Source organism: Geospiza fortis, unplaced genomic scaffold, assembly GCF_000277835.1.
Source record: "Geospiza fortis unplaced genomic scaffold, GeoFor_1.0 scaffold399, whole genome shotgun sequence".
NCBI lineage: Eukaryota > Metazoa > Chordata > Aves > Passeriformes > Thraupidae > Geospiza > Geospiza fortis.
Window position 1 is genome coordinate 263,481 of NW_005054560.1, and position 23,002 is coordinate 286,482.

At 48.5% G+C, this 23,002-nt stretch overlaps 1 protein-coding gene across 1 annotated transcript in view; it reads right to left on the minus strand.

The window, feature by feature from the left end:
• PAPPA2 (pappalysin 2) overlaps positions 1-23,002 on the minus strand; it is a 91,941-nt gene that overhangs the window by 58,884 nt on the left and 10,055 nt on the right. Inside the window, exons 4-5 of the mRNA XM_031064144.1 lie at positions 2,097-2,241; positions 1,865-2,010 (exon numbers count right to left, since the gene is read on the minus strand). Coding sequence (XP_030920004.1) covers positions 1,865-2,010; positions 2,097-2,241 — 291 coding nt within the window. The remainder of the gene's footprint in view (positions 1-1,864; positions 2,011-2,096; positions 2,242-23,002) is intronic.

Genomic DNA, 23,002 nt, shown 5'->3' on the forward strand with positions numbered 1-23,002 from the left:
TGAGAGCAGACAGGTATGAGGGGTGCAGGTCTTGTGTGCTGACCCTAATATTTTAAGGTCACGATAGAGAGGAGATTAGCAAGATTCAGCACAAGGAAAGGAGTCTGTCTTTTTGGACACAGACCCCTCTCTTGTGTATAGACCTGTCTCCACCCCTGGCCATAGCTAGGTCCTTAAGCTCAGGAATTTTTCACAAACTGCCATTAACTCCTCCCAAGGCTTTTCCTTGTCTTTACTCACGGCTTTCCTTTCACATCTACTCAAATTCTCCATCAGCCTCTTGTGAGAGCTTTTGTCAAAAGCCACACATTCATGGCCTCCTCAGTCCTGAGTTTCTTCTGTGTGGGACAATAATATACATTGTGCATGGTACAAAGCAAATGATGATGTGGTGCAGCTCGCTGTTTAAGGAGAACAGAGTCCACCACCCGCCCTCCCCAGCTCATTAAATCTAAAACCAAGGACAGTCTTGAACCAAAGTCTTCAGTTCATGCCAGAGACACAAAGAAGTTCAGATCCAGCTTCATACTTCACAGCTCTGGCACCAGAGTCAAGACAACACCCCTTTTCCCCTGAACCTCCACACTAAAGCCCTGATCCAGCATTTGCAGATGGTGCCATTTCTCATGTCCCTGGCTGGACACAAGCTCAGAGACTGGAGCTAAACGCAGGCTTTTGATGAGACCAGTCACCCCAATTACCCCTCTGTACAACGGCTTGCAGGCCATTGGGAGAGGTCTGAGGGGAATGTGTGTGGCTGAAGCACTTGCTGCAGTCAGATGATTGTCAAGCTGAGCCTTGGAAGTGATTTCTGGAAGCTGAAAGAATAAATTTCATGGAGATTTGCCTTCCTCAACAAGCAGCTGTAGCAATATGCTATTGAAAAAACAGCCCTGAAACTCATTGAGGGAGGGAAACTGGCACAAAGGAACTTTGAGACAGGTCTTTAACAGCAGTATAAAACTTTTCAGGGTCGAACATCACGCACTTGTAAAAGCAGAAGGTCTAGGTCTGCTGTGCAGGTGTCAGGAGTAATTATTTCCAGTTACTTATTGAGAAACACTTTAGACACTTTGACTGCAAAGTGTAAAGGGCTTTGCCAGAAAACTCCAACAACTGAAGAGGTGGTAGGAGAGGCAGGAAAAAGAGAAACAACAGAAATAGCAGAAAATGCGCAAAACAACCACATTCTAGGGAACCAGTAGACGTTTTGGCTCTTCTGCAGCCTACGAGGACTGATGACCTTAAGGGTCCACCCTGAATCCTCTGAGGCCAAGGAGAACCTTGCCTCCAGCAGGTAGTAGGCCAAGTTATAAAAACACAGTAAAATTTGATAGTTATCCACACACTTGCAGCTGGCCTCGGAAGTGGCCAGTTCTGGCTGCTGCCTGGGCAGCCCTGGAGCTGCTCAAATCTGCCATCTCAGCTCTGAAAATACTGACACTTCTGGTTTGGATCTGTTTGCTATTATGTGCTGCAGAGTGAAGTGCACTGTCTCCAGAATCCTAAAAGATAGACCTGGAAGGTCCAGGAGAAACCAAATGTGAGTCTAGAACTCTCTCCAGAACCTGCACTTATGGTAAACCTGTAGTCCCCACTACCTTCACCATCAAAAGTTTCTCATAACAATGTTGAAGCCCCTTGTCAGTGGGTAATCTCACAACCTTACCACATGGATTCAGAGAACAGGCAGCTCTTTTCCTTACAGCAGCAGCTGTTGGAACACCCAAACCCTGTTATCGTGACCTTCGCATGAAACATACGCAATGTTGAGGCACAGCACATCCACCTCTATTTGCCAAGTCGAGGAAGAGAGAGGAAAACCAATAAATCTGAGACCCCAGGAATGGGATAAGTTACTTACCCAGGTGACTAAGGGCCTCTTTGTCCCACGGCCAAGTGGCAGCACCAGCCAACTCTTCCCTCACCGAACTGGCGAAGTAAATATTGAGGAAATGGGTGCTGTTCAGCTTCAGAGCCTCCTTCAGCTCCTTCACGCTCATGTAAGCCCTGAAAGGTCAAAAGAGAGGAAATATTCATCACACATTCCAAACAGAGCGAGGAGGAAAAGTGGGAGCCACTCACAGACATCCTACAATGGAGCATTGGTGTTTGGGGGTCTCTGGCCCGGAGTGGCCGGCTGGCTCCTGAAATTCCGCATTGCGTAGGATGCCCCCCCGACCCAAGCTGCCACCAGTGCCAACTTGGGCTGGTTTGGCAGTGCCAAGTGGCTCCTGCAATCTGCCATCAGGAAACCGGACTGGTGAGTTTTGTTTCCCAGGGAAAAGGGGCAGTGTTGGTGTTAGGGGCCTGTGGTGCTGAGTGGCTGGCCGTCTGCTACGGTTCTGAAAACCACAAAGCCCAGAGCTCCAGGCACACTGCAGCTGCAACAGGCATCCCAAGGGGAACAGAAAACAGGATGCTCCCCTGACCCAAGCTGCCACCAGTGCCAACTCGGGCTGCTTTGACAGTGCCAAGTGTCTCCTGCAATCTGCCATCAGGAACCTGGGCTGGTGAGTTTTGTTTCCCAGGGAAAAGTGTCTGGACCAGACCTGGAGACATCCTCAACTCTGAAACCAAGAGCGTGTTAAAGCACTGAAATATTCTCTATTTCCACAGGATGTCCCGTGACACTGCAAACTCTGCTCTGTAAGGTGCAAGTTCATGTAGTGAGGGGTTTGGGTGTGGGTGGAAGGCACTCATGCAAGCCTGGAGAAGTTTTGCTCATTACAGTGGCTTTGTTGGTGAGTTCTCATCCCAGACAAGGCTTTCCAACCACGGTGACAAAAGAAGCCACACAAAATATGAGAATAAGTAATAAAATATGATAAAACAGGAGGAGAAAATATGAGAGGAGGAAGCAAATGCAGAGGTTGGTCCTGCGAGGGAAAAGAGAGGGGGTTTGGCATCAGAAAAGTGGAGTTTGAGTTGCAAGGAGAGAAGAATTAATCCAGAACTCCAATTGCTTCTAACAAGGGTTTTTCAGGGGTTGCCCCTGATACAGGGCAAGACAGGAATGAACATCACACCTTACTGTTGGGAGCAGAGAGGGTTTGTCAGCTGGGGCTGGGAAGTGTCTTCTCCAGCTTCTCTAGTCTATCTATGGACGGCAGTGTGTGGTAAAAACAAGGGTGTCCCAGCAGTGCATAGGCACATCTCTCATCAAAACACATCCCAGGGAATTGCACAAGGAAGAGTATGAGCAAAAGGTATCTTGGAACATGCTCAAAGAAAAAAAAAAAAAGAAACTAAAAAACATTTCTTGCAGCTCTGCTCAAAATGGACCTTGGAGAAGACTGCCCCCTCTACTCATGATCTGGATCTTTCAGATGAGGTTTGGGATGTCTAGAGGAGCCAGCAGAGGAAAAAACAAGATTTCCCAAAATAAGCTTAATGAGGAGAGGGTAATCTCTGGAGCCAGATTCATCAAAGGGCAAGTTTAAAGGGGAAAGTCTCCTGACAACACTGCTGGCTGTCTCTCCTCCTCTCTTCAGAGCTGGGAATAAAGAGTTGAAAAAACACAGGAATGTGATATCCAAGACATCCATTTCTAAAGGCCACAGGAAGGTAATGGGCTGGGAGAGGTGGGTAGCAGTCAGGAAATTTAGGTTTCACTCTTCCCTCTATGTGAGTGTTTCTGCACAGGTCAAAAGACTGTATCACATTCACCAGAACATCAACAGTCCCAGCATTGGTCTTTAGGGAGTTCATGTCCTCAGCTATGCAAAACAATCAAAGTCTAACCTAATATCAGCAATAATAATTCCAATAATAATAGCAAATGGAATTATAAGGTCTTGGACTGTGCTGCAAATGCCAGGTACCCTTTTAAACGGACTGCAATGATCCTTGCGGGTCCCTTACATCTTAGGATATTCTATGATTCTATAAATTAAGCACTACCATTTCCACCATCTGTGCCATTCGCCTCATGGGCTGAGACAGGCTTAGGACAGGTAGCAGACATTGTCCCCACATTTCTATGACTTGTCTCTAAGTCTTCAAAACTTGAAGACCCTGGCCCACAGTTTGTGAAGCCATTCATTTCAGAGATTCTGAGCAAGAAAAAAAATAAAACAACTCATGGAAAGGCTTTAAATACATCACTGTGGAATGATGATGGAAACACACCATTGTGGAAATATGTCATAAGAATGACTAAACCTGCAGCAGGAGGCCAACAGCAACATTAAGGTGGCGGAAAGCATTTCACTTATTCCCATGCTTCCAGGAGCAACTGGCATCTTTGAGCTGCGTGGAGAGATTATGAAGGGAGCACAGCTGCTTCTTTACACTGGGCTCACCATGAAGGAACACCAGCTCTGTTTGAACAAGCTGCTTCTGGTGGCATCCTTCAGCAGTGATGCCCACTAGTGCATTCCTCACTACATGGGATGACAGACAGGAGGATGGAGCTGAGGATGGGCTAAGGGGAAGAAGGCATGCGAAGTGAGAAAGGAAACCTCTTTCCTTTCTTGTTTGAAATGGCAAGATCCCTAGTCAAGCTGTTACACCAACAGGCTTGTTTAGAAAGGAAGAGGTTGCTACAGCAAATTGAAGAGAAGGAGAAAAAAATGAAAAAAATAAAGGATTCCAGAAATAAACTAGAGCAGGGTGGCATGTGGAACAGAGCTGGGTAAACCCAAGGGCTATTTCCCTGGACCTGAAACAGCAGAGGCTTTCAAAAGCCACTGCTGACTTGGGAGGTGTCAGATAATCAGGGTCTTCTGGCTGCCTCTCTCCTACCAGTGAGCGCCAAAAGACCATCCCAGGCTGGAGGCATCTCACCCATCTTCCCAGGAGCTCCGAAGATTCAGTTACTTCAGACAGATCTTGGCTGGGCTATGTGGCGAGATGAGATGACCAGCTTGTCTTCACCAGGCCCGAGATCTCCCACCACAAAGCAGCATTCCCAGAACACTTTCCCCAGCCACATCAGCTTGTGGAGAGAAAACTCTCCCCACCGGAAAGGACAAATTAGGAGAACTTGATCCCTTCCCTGTGATGTCTCGCCTGAGCATCCCAGACACGCGCCACGCTGACGCCACCCCTCCAACCCAACCAAGACGGGAGCAGGCCGGGAGGAATAGATAGTGAGAAGGATAAACAGACCTGAAGGACATACTTGTGGCATGACTCGGAAGGAATAGAAACAAAAATTTCATAGAAATAGAGCATAAGGAGGGGGAGGGGGGAGAGAAAGTCTCCTTCACTCATCAAAGCTGCTCGGGGGACACAGACTTAAAAATAGCATCAATTCCTGACCTATGATATCTCGGAAAAATAGCCCCAAAGCCTTCCAGGCTGTCCAAATTCCAAGAGCCAACGTCAGCCCTATTCAGAGGGATATTCCTGCAGTCCCTCTTCTGGAGACATGATGTTTTTCTGGCTGTCGCCTGCCATTCCCTTGACATTAGCAACATTTTTTGTCAAGGCTCAATTATAAATAACTAATTTCCTCCATTGAGAGATCTGGATGGTTCAGGGATGTGTAAGGGTTAGAGGGAGCAGCTCCAGCACTGAGAGCTGTTCAGGTGGGTTGGACAGGCAAGGAGAAGAAAGGACCCTAATTTCACCTGCTATGGCACAGAAAGCACAAATATCCTGCTAACATCCCCAAAGATGTGAGCAGAACAATTCTAGAATGGGCAACTCCAATTCCCCCCAAACTACATTTCCTGCTGGCATCTTCAGGTCAGACAAGGAGCATCCAGCTGGCATCTGACCCTTCTGCTTCCTGCTAAGGTTAGGCTCTCCCTCTCCTTCTCTGCTTCTGTGATTTTCACCGAGGTGAAGGCAGAGCAGCCTTTGGTCTTCACCAGCCTAAATGACAGCACTCTCCTCTGCTTCCCAAATCATTTTCCAATGCCTACAAGACTAGAGTATTCCAAACTAGGTGATATTTACAGCAGAATGGGCACTGCAACCCAACATGGAAGCACAAAGGAAGGACAGATGGATACACGAAGGTACAGCTGTCCACTGAGAAGCAAAACACAAACCAACCCCAAAGAACAGGGCAGAGGACAGAAGAGATAGAGATGGGACATCAGGTTTGCCAGATTCAAAGTCAATGTTTTTCCAGGGGCATCCAAGAGCAGCCAGCTGTGTGGTGATGCCACCTGGGGCTGGGGGAGCACTTGCAGCCCTGGAAGAGTGAAGCTTGCAAGACGAGTATGTGCAACAGTAGAGAGAGATTAGGGATGGGAGGGCTATGGAATGACATTATTAGACATGAGTATGGGAATGAACACCATCCAAAACAATGGTATTTGAAGGGGTGAGCCCAGAAATGGTGGATTCCCTTACAACAGGTGATACTGGCTATATAAAGATACGAAGTTCTGCTGAATGACACTGTTTGATGACCTGACACTAAGGCACCACACTGCATCCTGTTTTACTTGTATGGGACATAATGAGGGGCTGTCAATGAGGGGCCTCTGGTGCTTCTTGCTGCTGGAAAAAGGAAAAGAAGATGGAGCAGCTTTAGTGACTGTCACCACAGAACAGCAGAATCAGAGACTCCACTGCAATCAGAGATGATCTCCACAGGCCATTCTGACCTCCTTGTTCAAAACCAGATCTAATTAGATCGCATTGTTCAAGGTCATCTGGGGCCTGAACAGCCACAAGGACAGAGGATTCCCAAACTTTCTGGGCAACTTATTCAAGCATCCTCAAGTTAAAAATAATTTCTAATATCTAATCCAAATTTCTTACATACCCAATTGTGTCCATTGCTTCCTGACAATTGTCTTCTTGGAGTCCTGCTCCATCTTCCCTGTGTCACCCCTTCCTACCAAGGGGGAAAGTCATCAAACGACAGTAGATTTGCATGGTAAGCTCTCACTGCACTAGACCTTACCTTATTAAAGTCTAAAAACCAAAGCTCCCTTTCTGAGCAGCTGACAAATCGCACTCCACCTGTGATCCCAGACTTCCCTGGAGAAGTCACATTGTTTTCTTATGCTTTTCTGGAAACTTTTGTCCTGACCACGGGGGAGACAACACCTTCCTAACCATGGTTGTAAGTCAGGCTCTAAGCTGGCTTGGTCAAAGGATATACTTGATGTACCCAGGAGAGACAGAGCTGTTGCAGCTTTTCCAGCACAAGTCCCTGGGAGCAACAACAGGACCATTGCTGGTGGGTAAGTGGAAGAGAGGAGAGGATCTGCCAGCAGAAAACATAGTCAAGCTGTCAAACAAGCCTGATGTGGGAGAAGAGGGGCAAGAGTGGCACTTTTTAGTGACAACTACACCATAACAGGAAGCCTTGGGGCCACAGTGGCCATGATGAGCAAAACACAAAAGATGGCACCTCCAAATGAAAAGCAAAGCCAGCACATACCCCCTGCAGTACCACAAATCAAACTGAATTCTCTGGGTACTGCAAAGGGTGCAGCATGTAATGCCACAGGAATTCCACTGCAATTCAAAAATAGGAGTCTTTTCCCTGTAGACCTTTCAGAGGGGATGTGGGAGTGGGGTTGGGTGGAAGCTGTCCAAGTGCCCTCCATGGACAACTGGAAAATACTTGAGACCCAGCCAGCTCCAGCTAACCATACAGCCTAAAGAAGTCACAGGGGATTCCTGGCTCTGCTTTCATGTTTTTCAACCACTGCAAGGAAATTCCTCTTCCTACTTCCTGCAAGCAGAGAGGCTCCCTTTTCCCCCAAACCTCTGCTTGACAAATGAGGAATCCCTCAGACTTCCCAGAAATGAGCACCAGTCTGCCAATAACATTTTTAGCATGTGAGCAAAACATTTCGCCAAGGCTGCAAAGGGTTAATGACAAACACAGCAACCTTATCTCTGAACCACGGCTCAGTCCATGAAGACAGGTGCTGATCCAAATGGTGCGAACATTTTGGGAGAGCAGACTCTCTAAATTCATCTGTGAAGGGAGATGCTCCCCCAGATGGTGAGCCAACGTGGATATCTTCCATTCTGGCCCACCAAAGGACTCCTCTTCATGGTGAATCTTCAGCAGAGGGTCTAAATAGGTGGGGCTCCACACCTGGGCTCTCTGCTTACATAAATGAATCTTCCTTGCTAGGACCTGGGAACCCTCATCCCTGTTCTCATCACACCTCAGCCGTGCCCCCCTTCCTGCCTGCCACAGGCAGACAAAGCCCACCAGCACAGCATAAACACGGTGTGGCCCTGGCACAGAGGACGAGCCCAGATGAGTTACCTGCTCTGCTTCTACATGAGGCTGATGGTCATTCTCATAACTGCAGCTGCCTCACACTCTGGGTGAGGCACACTTTTACCTGCCCCAAAAGTTCTGGCATTAACAGCTGGGGGGATGCTGTGTTTTTAAGTCCTTCTGTACTTACTGAGACTATTTGCATCCCCATGACCATGTCTGGGAGCTCTGACTCCAGTCCAGCACGCTGCTGGTACGCCACAAACATTCTCTGCCAGCATCATGACAACTTGACAAGGCAGTAACATCCAAATGACTCTCATCTGGACAGGCTTTGGTAACACAGCCAGATACAAAACACATGCAAGATGGGAAGGGAAGGCTGAGAAAGAGCCAGACATTCCCCTGGGATCACGGGAAGCACAACACTGCTGGAATAATACCCTCTGTAGTGCTCAGGAGCCTTTCATCAACTTCACTGGGTGCTGGACTCCAGCCAAAGAGCATTTGAGTCCACAAGGGATGAGGATATCACACAGTTCTCGGACATGCCTGGAAAAATCCACCTCTGAGGCACTGGCAGCACAAGTAGAAGAGCAGCCATCACTGGCAGGACAATTAAAGTTTTGCATGGGTGGCTGAGTATCAATATGCCAAAGAGGGTGAGAGGGCAAAACAGGATCCTTCAGGACCAGGAGGCTCCCTCTTGAATGAGCCATTCCTGTTGGATTCAGAGATAGCTCTCAACCTCCATGTGTGAGCATGGGACTGAAGCAGTAGCAGATGCTGAAGGGTCAGAGAGCTGCACTGGCAAAAGCTGCAGATGGGATCAAAAAGACACCTTGTAGTTCAACGCTGTGACCCTTCCACAACAGATTTATTTACAGGGGAAAGGGAGCTAGAGGGCTGCAGATTGCTAGCACACAGCTCTGTTACGTCAGAGGGCAGTACGCAACTTTTCTTGAGGTCAGATTTGGGAAAGAAATACATTGACATCAGTGTTAGACCAGAAAGCCTGCAGGGCATTTTGCCCTGAGATAGGCTGAAAAATAAGTGCTGCTAACAATGGCATGGCCTAGATATTCCTGGAAGTGTTGGCTAAAAGATTGTTCACTAAATCATCACTGAATCAGCCAAAGGCAATGCTATTTTAGACCTGGTTTTGGTAAGCAGCGCACAAATTATGAAAAAGCAGATGAGAGAGAGAAAACTTGGCCTTACTTGTAATGAGTGGATTCAGATCAACTTAAATGAGGGATGAACACAGGTCTTGAGTGAAGAATTGAAAACCAGGACTGACCAGCAGACACTGCTGCATCACAGCTGTCAGGGAAATGGAATTCCCTGAAATGAAGCTGACTCCAGTAAAACAAAGAGTTAAAGATCCTTTTAGAAATAAGGGTAAAAGAGGAAAGAAGCAGATCTGCTGAGGAGCTGAAGCTCAGTGTAATTGAGACGCATCCCTGGACAAAATTACAGTATGGTCCCTACCTCTATTCCAAGTTTAACTACATGGTAGTGGAGCAGAGCTCAAGATAAAGACAAAAAAAAGAAAGAAAAAAAACCAAAAAAACAAAGGTGGCAGTTGGATGGGGGTTGAAGTGTCAGTGGGACTGGGTGGACGACAGTGGGACCACTGGGGAGGTGGCAAGTCCCAACTCCAAAAGTGTGGGATGTAGGAATATAGAGCAGGGGGCAAAAAGCAAACGGGAAGAGTGCAGAAATAAAATATTCATAGATAAAACTCAGTGGATGTAATACATTTGCAGGGCAAATGCCACCTTGGATTGAGAAGGACTGGAAAACAGCTGATAGGGTACTTGCAGAGATGTCTGAGAGGGTGAACAAGGATCACAATGAAACACTTGTTTCATTGGGTTGTCCTCTCTCTAAAGTCCTATTCCCACCTGGTTATCTTACCTTTAAAGGGGATGAACTGTTTTTGGGGTTCTAGGAGAGTGCTCTTGAAAACTCCCAGCACTCACTCCTTTAGCCTGCATGGAAGGGAATCCCTCCCAACTGAGCTTTGAGCCAGCTGCAATTTACTCTTCAAAAATCTAAAACCTTTGTCTTAGCACTAAGCACCAGCACTGCAGCAGAATCCAAAATCCACAATATTGTGATCACTGCAGGCAAGACTATCACTAGCCAAGCTCTTACAAGCCAGGTATGATTGGAGTAGCAAGTCCAGCAGTGCCTCATTCCTGGCTGGCACATCCAACACTTGTGCGAGGAGCAGTCCTCTACACACATTCCAGGAAACTTACGGATGATCTGTGAGCTGCTGTATCATCCCACCAACAGATATCTGGGTAATTGAAGTCACCCAGAAGAACAAAGTTCTGATGACTCAGAGCTTAAATTACTCAAATATTGCTTTGCTGGCCTTATCATCTTGGTTTGGAGGTCAATGGCATATCCCTACTGTAGTAAGTCCCTTGGAGACAGCCCTTCTGATCTTGACTCAGAGGCATTTGACAGGACTTCCACAATCATCACAGCTGACTTCCATACATTCAAAGTTCTCCTTGACACAGAACAAAGCCACAGTCAGGCATCAAGGAGTTGTCTTTGCCTCTGGCATCAGAGCAGGACACCTGGCTTTAGAGGAAAGCTGTGTTAATTCCTCCCTATCAGCCTGCCCAGAGACTGTTTGCTTTTCTACCACATGCTGCTTTCCTCTCTGCATCTTGTTATACTTCTGTTGACAGCTTACACGCAGGGCAAGAGGGCAGAGATCATTTTTAAGGCTGGTTGCATGTTGGTACTCATGTTTTAGGGTCTGAACTGAGGATGGTCCCCCACTTGTGCTGAATACATGAGAATAAGCCTCAGGAGAGGTTAACCCCCAGCTGTGCTCTCACACCATAGTGGGCACCCTCAGGACACCAGTGCCAACGGGGGGCACATGTGCATCAAATGCTTGGATCACAGAAAAACACTGGGTTTGTGATATTTGCACCCTGAGGGCAGGGCTGGCTCACTGCCTCACTCAGCTGCTTGCTGCCATGCACATAATGGGCACCACAGCCTGTCCAAGGGCCTCTGGGGATGGCTGTGCTGGGAATCCCAGCACATCTCTATGTGTCTGTGTAGGCTTCCCAGATAGTACTGACCTACCACCAGCCCTAGCATACCTTTGGAGGAAATAAGGGGGGTTTTTTTGAGACATACTCATTGGGACTGAGATACCAGCATTATGTTCAAGTTGCTTTTCAGTTTCCAAAAAAAAAAAAAGAAAATTAAAAAAAAAAAAAGCTGAAGCTGATGGTTGTGGCTAGACCTGTAGTCATTCTCTCCTAAGCTCCTGGAGGAGTCAGTCCTGCTCTGCAAAAAGCACCAAGGCCAAGCACCAATAACCCCAAGTGGTCCTGCTGCCTGACACAGAGCCCATTGTAAGAGAAAGTCTCACAACACTTGCTCTAGGGACAGCTGTCTACATTCCACCCAGGAACAGGAACCCATACGCTCCTCTCCACCTGCCTCAGATTAAACTCTCTTAGGGAGGAAAGGACCAATTCACTCCATTGCCTCCTCCACTCCCATCACAAATACCATCCATGATGGAAGGGAAGGGGTGTCTTTTCCACGAGTGGCCTCACGGCAGCATCAAGACATGGCCCCATAGCACAGCCATCATCCCCAACAAGAGAGGTCTTGGGGAGACAGCAGCAGGAAGGAGTGCTGGATCAGGCACACACAGCAGAGAAATCCAGGGCTGTGGGAGGGAGCAGATTGAAGCTGATTGAAGGAGGCATGAAGGGAGACAAACAAGGGAAGCCTGGCCTCTGGCTCTGCAGGGACTGCCTGACCTCTCCTGCAAGGGGCACGGCAGCTTCGGGCTGACGCCGGCGGCGAGCCTGCAGCCCGAGAGCTGCTGCTGCCTTCAGAGAGGGCAAGCAGCAAAGCCCTAATCTGAAAGGACAGCTGCAGCACAAAGCTCCCATGCTCCTCTGCCAAGCCAAGATGTGGAACCCCTTCCCTCTGCACTGCTCTTCCCCCAACCTTGGTGCATGTCTTGGAAACCACTGCCCATTCATCTCTACTCTGCTCTTGTGAGACCCCACCTGCAGTGGTCCAGAGCAGCATTTAGGGCTACCAAGATAAGGAAAATGTGGACCTGTCAGGGTGAGACCAGAGGAGGCCACAGAGGTGATCAGAGGGCTGGAGCACCTCTGCTGGGCAGACCTAATCAACATAGAAAACCCTGTGCCACCGTTTGGTCCACAAATTGAGCATTTCTTACAGCACTTCAGCCCTAAAGCATCATTTGTTTCTGCCAAACAACCAAACTCTAGACACACTTGAAATTTAATTCAAAATAGGCTAAATGATCCCAAAAATCTACAGGAGTCTGGCTTTGAGCTTGTGTTAGCACTAGTCATTCAACCCATGAACCTTCCCTTTTCACCCCTCAGGGAAGACAAATCCATGCAAGTCCCATAAACTTCCTGACTTATATGACAATTCTCATGTTGCTTAAGCATAATGGGCCATCAACTTCCCCCTGGGATAAATTTGGCCTGGCAAACTGTCTTTTAGTGCTCTACATCTTGGGGGAGTTGATAGCATTTAGGGTTTATTTTAATGGGAGTCAGTAGCCATGATCAATTGTAAAAGCTCTATTTCCACGGAAATGGGAATTTAATAGATTTTTGAAAATGCTGGTTATTGACCCAATGGGCCTTAATGGCTTAAAAACAATCTGATTGTAGTGTGTATGAGTAAATGCATGTGATTTTCAAATGAATACTGGAATAGGTAGTAAAAACCCATTTAAATGGCAGGAACCTGGTCAATAGGGAGTCTCCATTTGCGTGCTTGGCTTTTCTATTTCTATCCGAGTGAATCACGGCCATCTCTTGCTCGGAGAGGCTCACCATTTCCTCATGGCTGAGATCATCCTGAAGCACATGGCCCATCTGAGCCCCAGGAGGGTCTGGGGATGTCTTTCATTAGACCAGGCAATGATGCAGAGCTCTCAGAACAGCCGGGGCCCCAGATGCTTCCACGGTGGGAGCGGAGCATGCACGGACCATCTCTCACCGATGATGCACCCATTGCTCACAGGACAACTCCTTGGGAGCTCAAAAGACATGTGTGCCTCAGACTCTTGGGTTAAAACTCAACCTACAGGGTCCCAGCTGACAACCCTTCAGGGAAATTCCCAGGCAGAAATCTCGGTTTGTCTGGGGTTGACACATATCAAAGACATCAACAGGAGCAAACTCCAAAGGAATGCACTAATTGCTAAGAAGCAATGGACAGACTAAACCCTGATATTTATTCCACTGACTGAAGCCCCCCTGCTCCAACTAGGGCATGTATTAAGGGTTATCGTCCCCAAAAGCTCTCCAAGGTCTACCAAGAACAAGGCTGCAGTTATTCCTCATTTTTCCCATCACTGGAGCAGCTCCTTCCTGGCTGCCTTTTTTGTGAGGCTGCAGGAACACAGAGGCTCAAGATTTTTACATTTTTGAAACCAAACTGTGGGTTCAGTGACCACAAAGAGGAGATCCAAGGACAGGTGTGCAGTACAGCAGGGTTGGGTGAGGGTCATGGCAAGATCCCTTAGAATAAAGTAGAAAAAAACTCAAGGACCTGAAAATTCCCGAATTTCAAAGGGACATCTGTTCTCCTGATCCCTCTAACCTTCCCCTTCAAAAACCCAGTGAAGCAGCACTTAAGAGAGTTCAGAGCCACAGACTGTTGCTTCTTCTGTTGTCCCCATCACTGGAATAAGCAAAGGAGACAAACACTCCAGCTCCCCACCTGCTTCCACCCCAGTAAGGCATCTCCCACTTCCATGGGAAATGACCTGAAAGACCATCTCATTCCACCCCTCTGCCATTGGCAAGGACACTTTCTATTAGACCAGGCTGCTCCAAGCCCTGTCCAGCCAGGCCTTAAACATTTCCAGGAATGGGGCAGCCACAGCTTCTCTGAGATATCATCCTTGACAACACGGAAAGAGCTGTAGTTGCAGGGAGTTAGTCAAAAAAACTCAAAAGAATGAGTTAAAGATCCAGTTTGGAACCATGGAGGGGATGAAAAAGAGCTCTGCCTGGGAGAAAGGCAGTGAAGCAGCAGCTCAGGGAAGGAGGGGAGTCCAGCCTTGCCCTCCAAAGCCCAGCTGAGGCAGCATCCCAGCTCCAGCACCCACCAACAGCTTGGGAGAACTTGCTATCCACAGCACAGGGTGAGCACTCACCTTCCTTTGGCAAGGCCAATGCTGGCTGGAGTTACACAGAGTGTGGGAGACAGGGCAAGCAAGAAGCAGCAGGGGAAATGGAGAAATATGTTTGCAGCCCTGTGTGGTTTTGGGAGGCAGAACTCAACAGTGGCAAGTTATTCTAGAGCATGTTCCAAGCCAAACAAAGTCAGGGATGATTCCCTTTCTGTCTGGATTGTTTGTTTCTAAGCAAAATGAGAAAAAACACCCCAGGGCCAGGACAAAGTTTTACAGGTCTTTTTTTGCCTAAGGTTGTACAGATCAGCCTTGTCCCACCTAAGCTACAAGAACAGATCTGTGAATCAGTTATCTTACTTTTTGCTTAAAACAAAGTAATGTTCCTGGCTCAGGGAGGCCTTATGGCTTTTGAACATAGGTGACTGAGGTGTATCAGGAGGCAGCTTGGTCACCTCCTGACAGAAGGCATGGCTGGCAAAGAGGGGCCAGACCACAAACTGGTTTCTGCATGGATGCAAAAGGCAAAACCCTGAGCTTGAGGCCATCTCCAGAAACAGCCAAAGTGATAAGGAGAGGGAAAAAAATTAAAAATAAAATAAAAAAAAATCAGTCTCTCTTCTTCATCCAGCCTCAAACTGACAAGCAGGGCACCAGAAAAGGCACCACAAACACTGCAAGGTTGGGGAAGGATTTCTGCTGGTGCCAGACGAGCCTGCAGCCAGCTGCAATGGGCATCCCCATCCACCAGCAGGGCAGCATAGGCAATAAAAGAGTGGCAGAAGATCAGGGTGCCACCCTTCCAGTCCCTGGCCTGTCACTTCAGTTCAGATTCCTGGGCACTGGCAGGATAAGGATGCTGTAGCAGGCAGGCAGTGGATCAATCTGCTGAGCAAGGATGATGCTCCCAGGGCATTAAGCTAACTGCTGAAGAGGAACCACACAGCCCTGTGGTCAATAAGCCCCTCCTTGTGCACTCTTCACCATGATGGCAATGTCCAAGATCCAAAACATTCACCCTAAACTTCTCACTGAAGGGCAAAAACTTATAACCATGATATTGGTAGAGAAAGGGATTGAGACAGAGGAAAACAAATCTGTTCAAGCCAAACACCTCCAGCTTGCTTTTCATATGCATATATTTATTTTTTTTTTTAGGGTAAAACCAAGTCCCAAGCCTCCAACTTTTTTTAGATCCAGGCAACTGGGTGTCCCAGCCAGAGCACAAAGTGCACAAACCAGTATTTTAAAAATGCCTTCCTCACAGATATAAAAAGGACATGAGATAATTCGTTGGGGAAATTCTGTAGTGTAACAATCATACGTTAACAGCAAAAAGAAACAAAAAAACCCCAAAAACCAAGGCTGCCTCTCACTCATCCCCAGCACAGCCCTCGAGAGGCAACAGTCACAAACATTCAGCATCCTCATCCATCTTCAAACCTCCAAAGCAAGTCCTGTGCTTCACACCATCTCAGTTGGTTTGGGTGGTGCTGGACTCACTCCCTCTCACCCCACTGCCCTCTGGAAGGGAGCAATTGGATTTCCTAAATAACAGTGGTGGCTGGGCCAAGGCAAACTAAGAGCAGTGTGTTACACTGAGAGCAGTGTGACTCCCCTGGCCGTGGCTGAGGCTGCCAGCCCGAGGCAGATGGAATCCTCCCAGAGCCCCTGTCAGCGCCGGCCGCCGGGTGTCCCTGCCCATGGCTGCCAAGCCCCTGCCACCCCGGCTCCCGGGGTCTCACGGGCCTGGCCAGGGCCTCGCTGGGGTCCCCCACCCACAGGCAAGGGTACAGCAGCATGAGGAGGAGCCCTGGGGAGGCCTAACAAAGAGTGACCCCTCCCAGCCATGGGACACACGCTGTTCCTTCACAATTGCCGTCCCAACACAATCGGCCCCCCTCGAGTGAGCCCCCGAGTCGGCGGGGTTTGCGAGAACAATAGCTCACATCTGGGACAGATGTTTTCCCCAAAAGCACCCGGGCTGCCCACAGCCACGGGGCAGGGGTGCTGTGCCCTCGCTCACACGCAGATCATGTTCTCCCTCTCCCACAGAGATGTGGTCACCCCCGGGGAACCGAGCAGGTTCCTCCAGGAACTCGCTGCCGGGCAGCTCTGCGCTCACAGGAAGGCTGGGAGTGAGTGAAACTCATCCTCCCACAGAGGCTTGTTGGGAATTAACCCCTGAGCTTTCTACCTTGGCAAGAAAAGAAGTGCATTATTGTGATTTTATGTCCTAATTTAGCACCCAAAAAAAAAAGCAGGGAAGATTTGTGCACATCAACCAGATGGGACTGGGAAACCTCCCCTTGCAGCTAAACACCTCTACACCCTTGTGCTGCTCTTCCAGCCCCACAGGGTAACACAACAGAGCTCTGACCCCACCAGAGGGTACCACATAAAGCACTCTGGAAAGTGCTCCCCAGAGCCTGCACAGGCCCTTGGATGGCAGCACCTTAGTACTTAGTTATTTCCCTCTGGAAAGAAGTAATTTCTGCAATCCCACAGTTGGATGGGCTCAGTCATGCCCTGGTGTGCCTCCCTTAGAGGGGGTGTCCATGCTGGAGGCCCCACCAACCCCTCCTCTGCCACAGCAATGCAGTTTCTCACCATCCCAAGTGCTCTCTACTGGCAGCAAAATCCCACTGCTGGGCTCCTGCAACTAAGCAGGGGTAACATCCCAAATACTCTCCAATCAGAGAACATCTATCTCCATACCAGCCAACATTTTGAGAAGGTCAAAAGCCCCAAGAAGGTCTTCACCCCCAAGCCAGGGCTCTGGGTAGGCTGAGGCACCTTTACGTGGGTGTAGCCTCCAAATCCCATCACAAGCAAGTGACTTGGGAGATATCCTGCCCACCTGATATAATGGGCTCTACCAAAAACATTCCCTCTATTTTTGCTAGGTTTTAAAACTGTTAATTCATAGGAAAGCTGAGAGAGAACAAGGAAAGGAGAAGTTTTCCAATAACCTCAAATCCAAGCAGTCACAAAACTTTAAAGCATCCACCAACAAACCATCAGGCTGCAGAAAAAAAATCCCGTTTACTACTGCACCCCCACAGTCCCAGCAAGTGTACTAGAGACTAGAAGCAGCAAGCTCAGAAGCCAGTGAACCCACCAGTGCCACTTTTGGTGCTTCCAAAGCACTCCCCTCCTCATCACTTTAAAGCCTCAAGCCCAGCAGTTGAGGATTTTTGGATACGGCAGGACAATATTTGGGCACATGCCAGTAGGACTCCAAGAGGTGCCACAGGGAGCTCAAAAGCAGCCAGAGCTCAGGTTCTGAGCAGAGAACCTCCTTGCCATGCATTCCTCATGGGACCAACACAGCCTCTGCCACTCCACAGGCAGTGAAAATCACTGAAAACACACGCTGCCATCCACCCTGCAAACAATCAACCACCACAAGCAGCAGACACCACCTCCAGTTGAGTGGAAATCCAGAGCACCAGGAATATTTCTCTGTCTGCTCTGGGGTGCACTGATTTTGACCCTCATTCATGGAGAAAGTTTCCCAGACTTCAAGATACACTGGAATCCACAAAAGTGTGCAATAGATTATAGAGAGCAGTGTAGGTGCATCACTTGGTGAGAAATTTAGGTTTTGGGATTTTTAGTATGTTGTGGATGGAAGCAAGATGAAGGGCACAGGATGTCTGTCATCCTGGGTTTCTTCTTCATGGGTTTGGGTGGCATTTTGTAATTGGGCAGAAAAGTCCCCATTGCAGGCTCTGTGGGATCAGTTATTGGGTAAAAAGGGAAAATAATCCAGGTGTCAGTTCTTAATTGGATAGTTTAGTCTTAAAAGACCTTGTAACAAGAGATTGTTGGCCATTTTGTGCCTTCTAATGAAAAGCTGCCCAACTCAGAGTAGTGAGACTGTTTTACTGATAAGAAATAATAAACACCTGAATCTGAACATGGACTACTGTCTCAAGTGCCTTCAATCCAGACGCAGGAAAACCAAGGACAGGTACTGCCACACAGTTGAATCTGTTCTCTGCAACAGCATCAGTGGCCTGAGGTTGTATGCAAAGCTTTTGCAATAACTTTACCTGTTCCTGCCCTCTTTCACAGTAAGAAAGACCTACTAGGGTTTCCTGTAGCAGGGGAAGAAGGGGAAGGGAGCAGCTAATTGGAATGCTGTTTTACCATCTGGGATTGGGATTAAGGCCTAGGCAGGTCAGCTCTGGCCCCAAGATACCCCACTGCCTCACCTGCTCTCAATTTGACAGCCTTCATGCTCTCAGGTCCAACGACATTCAGCTGAACATCTCCTGACAAGGCTCAGGTGCCTGGGGATACCTCGGAGTGATTCCTTCTTTCTTGTGGTTGTCCACCAGAGACTTTTAGGGAGGTTAATCTGGATCAGCTTTTGAAGGCAAGGCTTAAACTGCAGGAGGCTCCCAAGCAGCCTTAACCCAATTAAGCACCAGTGCCGCAGGAGGGAGGCCAGCTAAGCCTGCGTTAAAGCCCATCAAGTGTCCAGTTAATCAGGTGCATTTTAACATCACAGCTTTGGTCATCCCAGCAGAGGCCACCAAGCCTGGAGACACCTCATCATTTTTCACCTCCTTTTGTCACTTAGGTTATTTCTGCCATTACTTTGGGCAGCAAGATGAAAGGCCCAGCAGCTCTGCCCTTACCCACTTTGCTCTCCAGACTCCCCTCGGTTTTTCTTTTCACATTAACTGTGTCACACACCAGATTCTCATTGACTAAGTGCCCGAGGGGGACCCTAGCTGAGTGTTAATTGCTGCTAATGAGCTGTTGCTGCTTTCCTTCCAAGAGCACCAATTACAGCAGCACTCAAGCTCTGCAAGAGGATGGGAGCCTGCTGAAAATTAAGGCAAATTTTACTCCAGACTGACATTGGACTGCCAGCAACTCCTGGAAAACGCTTGAAGTCATGTGAAGGGTGAAGGATGATAGTCAGTAACTCTCCTGATGTTGCCTGTCCCCATGTTCCTCATAAGGTGGACCAGGGGTGAATGGGAAGTGTGTGACTTGCTTCCCATGTCTCCTGTTGGGCGGCCTTGCAGGGATGTCTACACACAGATCTCCACCTGAGTTCTTGCTTGTCTCCCTCCAGCCACAAATGCACGGTCCCACTGGTGGGTTTCCCCTGTGGGTGGTGGTCCAGCTGTCTCATAGCTCAGCAAGACTTGTCTGGTTCCATGTGCTGCCAGAGCAGGTGCAGGAGGGACCCAGCAGTGTATTCCAGTGCCCACTGATATCATTTCAGCATCAGCCCTTATCTCAGCTTCTGCCTCAGCCACAGTGGGCTCCATTCCCCCCAGAGCTGTCACAGAACCCTGGCATGGTGTGGGTTGGAAAGGACCTCAAAAATCAACTCATTCCAACCCTTCCACCAAGATCAACTCATTCCTGCCCTTCCAAAGGCAGAGACACTTTCCAGTATCCCAGGTCCATCCAACCTGGCCTGAACACTGCCCACAGCTTCTCTGGGCAACCTGTGCCAAGGCCTCACCACCTTCCCAGGGAAAAATTTCCTCCTGATATCTAATCCAAACCTGACTCCTTCAGCTTAAACCCATTCCCACTTGTCCTGTCACTACATACCCTTGTAAAAAAAAAATAATTAATCTTTCTTTCCAAATCTGATTTCCCTCCCCTGAGTGAGGGTATAAGCTGGCACCAGCTGTAGCCCTGGAATTATAAGGAGATGTTCACCAGCTAAGAAGCACTGAAGCCACCACTGTTCCTCAGCTTTTTCCTCTAATTTACCTCGCTCTAAGCTGCAGCCCAAGAGGGAATTTTAAATCAGAAATGTGTTAAAACGGAAAAAGCTTCTGTTTGAGTGCTTACAATTGTGAAGGACAAGACAGCGTTGAGACCCTTCACCAAAATATATTGAATCTGTCTACAGTGCTGGTAAGAAATTGCCCAGCCTCTCACTCTGACTTTCTCAATTCAATTATTTTTGCCTGTAGTAAGAAATGTTCACATCCAAATCACTCTTTGAGAAAGCCTTGAAATGAAGTAGAGATGATTTAACCCATGAAAAAAGATCCTAAGATGTTTGGTCTTGCCATCTTGATCTGCAAGGAGATGCAGAGATCACCTGCAGTGGGGGTCCCCTCTCCCCTGACTGTCCCAAAGCCACAGCTCCTTCCTGGGCTCTGGCACAGGTATGAGGAAGCAGAGAGGTCTGAGTGAGCAGCAGCCAGCTTGCTCTCCTGCAGTTACACACCCAAAGCTGCTGTTTGCATCAAAGCACCTGGCTCCTATTGTGCTGCCTTTCTGCAGTTTGTTACATTTTATTCCATGTTATTTCTTCTGTTTTGGCTTCCACCCTAAAAACCCTTCTGTAAGTTCTCCCTCCAGCTGCCCTGCTCATTTAAGTACAATACCTTACAGTAAACACAGCAGCACTCAACTCTGCCTGAACAAAGCCCCCCTGCTTCTGTGTCTTGGGGTTCACCCATCAATTTTGGGGGAACCACACAAGCCTGGCCATGCTCTTTGGCAAGCACAAGTTCACCTTGGTTTTTCCCAAACACACACTACCATTTTCCCAGTGGTTTTCCCACAAACAGATTTATTCTTCCCCAGAAACCATCCTCAGTAGGGATGGGCACAGGGAGGGTGGGTGTACACCAGCATCACCAGACTGGATGGGGATTTGAGCAATCTGGTCTAGTGAAAGGTGTCCCTGACCATCACAGGAGGGGTGGAACTGGATGCACTTGAAAGTCCTTCCCACACAAACCATTCAATGACTCCTTTTTCCTGTGATCTCTGAAGGAGCCAGCCAAAAGCAGCTCAGAAGACCTCAGTGGCAGCAGGATTCAACCCATGCCCCCTCATTTCCCAAATGCCAGGCACACTGGATTTCATTTTTCTGAGTTTAGCCTACAATCAATCATTCTTGTTCTCTGCACAGACCAATGAGGTCTGCGGAAAGAAAATTGCAAAAGATTTGTTATTTCCCTAGTGTTCCCATTTTCCCATTCCTTTCCCACAGAAGCAAGGGGGTTTTTTTTTGTTCTGTTTTGTTTTGTTTCCCAACTTTCAGGGGAAAATCCTGACAAATGGAAGCCCTGATTCATACCAGCAAAAATTTGGCCTTTTTCAATTTAAGGTGGAGCCCTTCTTGTCTGAGGACGAAAACATTTCTCTAACTGCACACAGAGGCAAGGACAGAGCCTTTGCCCTGCCAAAACCAAGGCCAAGTGGTGCTGGGTGCTGATGGCCACCACAAGTGGAGGGAGAGTTGTTGTGGAGGCTTTTCGTCTGCTCCATGATCAGGAAAGCACTTCCATGCTGGCTCACAGCATGGGAAACAAGGGGACAGGTGGTCACAGGGTGGCAATGGTGGCTGGCACCAAAGAGACTTCCAGAGGTGGGGAAACATCTGGGGAGGGTTGCTTGGGCAGGGACACTGTGTGATGCCTCTCTGTGTCACTGGAAGAAAGGTTCCCCATCCTCCTCCTGGGTGTTCTCAGGCAACTTAAGGATGGGTAAGAAGGACTCAGGAAGGGAGGAGGGAAAGTGCTGCTCCTCTCTATCACCACTGCCCAAACAGAGATGCCTGCTTCCCTCATCCCTCTGTGCCCTGCCTGCAAAGGATCAGAGAGGAGAAGCAGACTTGGGAAAAGGATTCATGGCTCACAGCCTATCTGCTCCCACAGCCTAAGGAAAGAAAAGTGAAGGAGAAAGAAGATCAAAGGGCAGATGTGTGCCTAAAACCCTCGCTTGTAACTTTTCTTGGCAGATGCTGCCATCTGTGCTGCACCGTTCCTGCTCCAGTGGGCACCTCTGCCTGTCACCAGGAGCCAACAGCAAGGAATGAGTTTTCTCTGACACTGAGACAGAAACAGCTTTAAATGAAACAAAAAAAAAAAAAAAAGGAAAAGCCATGACTGTTTTCTCCTCTTCCCCATCTCCATACAGAAAGTACATTCAGCAGAGCCCTGAGGGCTGGAAGCCATCAACAGGGCTGTCGGCACTTCATGGCTCCAGCAAGGAGAACAGGTAGGTGCAAGTCACTGACTGCACCCAGGACACTGTTCCCAACAACCCAGGGTCCCCATCTCCCCCCTTGCTGCTGACTCCAAAGACCCCTGGGAGAGCAAGGGTCCCCTAACACAGCATGTTGATGCTCCATGGGTTTTAGTCCATGTGGATTTTCAAGGCGTTTTGCACCTGCACCACACAGTAAAGGCACACATCCTGCTCCAACCAAGGGAATCTCCTTGTGGGCATCACTCCCCGGGGCAAGATTCAGGAGGGCTTATCACACCCACCCACACCTTTCCAAATCCTGCACCTCACATCTAGCACTGCCACTCCAACAATCAAAAAAAAAAAGGCATTTTGAACACAAAATAAGAAATCAGACTTTAGACACATCCAAGGAAGGTGGGAAAGAGCAGCAATCCCTCAACTACATGCCTTGCAGGGGATCAGGGTAAGCAATATCCTTTGCAGGGGCTGCTCTGCCCACATTCCCACTGGCATGTAACCAGAGGCTGGCAGCTCTGCACTGGGAATCCCCTCGGGCAGGGGGGCAGGAGTGTCCCTGGGGGGAAAAAACACTCACAGAAGGGCGCCATGTCACACCGTAGGATTTACTCCTTTCGATGGCAAACACCCCCATCCATGGGAAAATGCCCCTCTGCCTTCCCAAAGCCGCC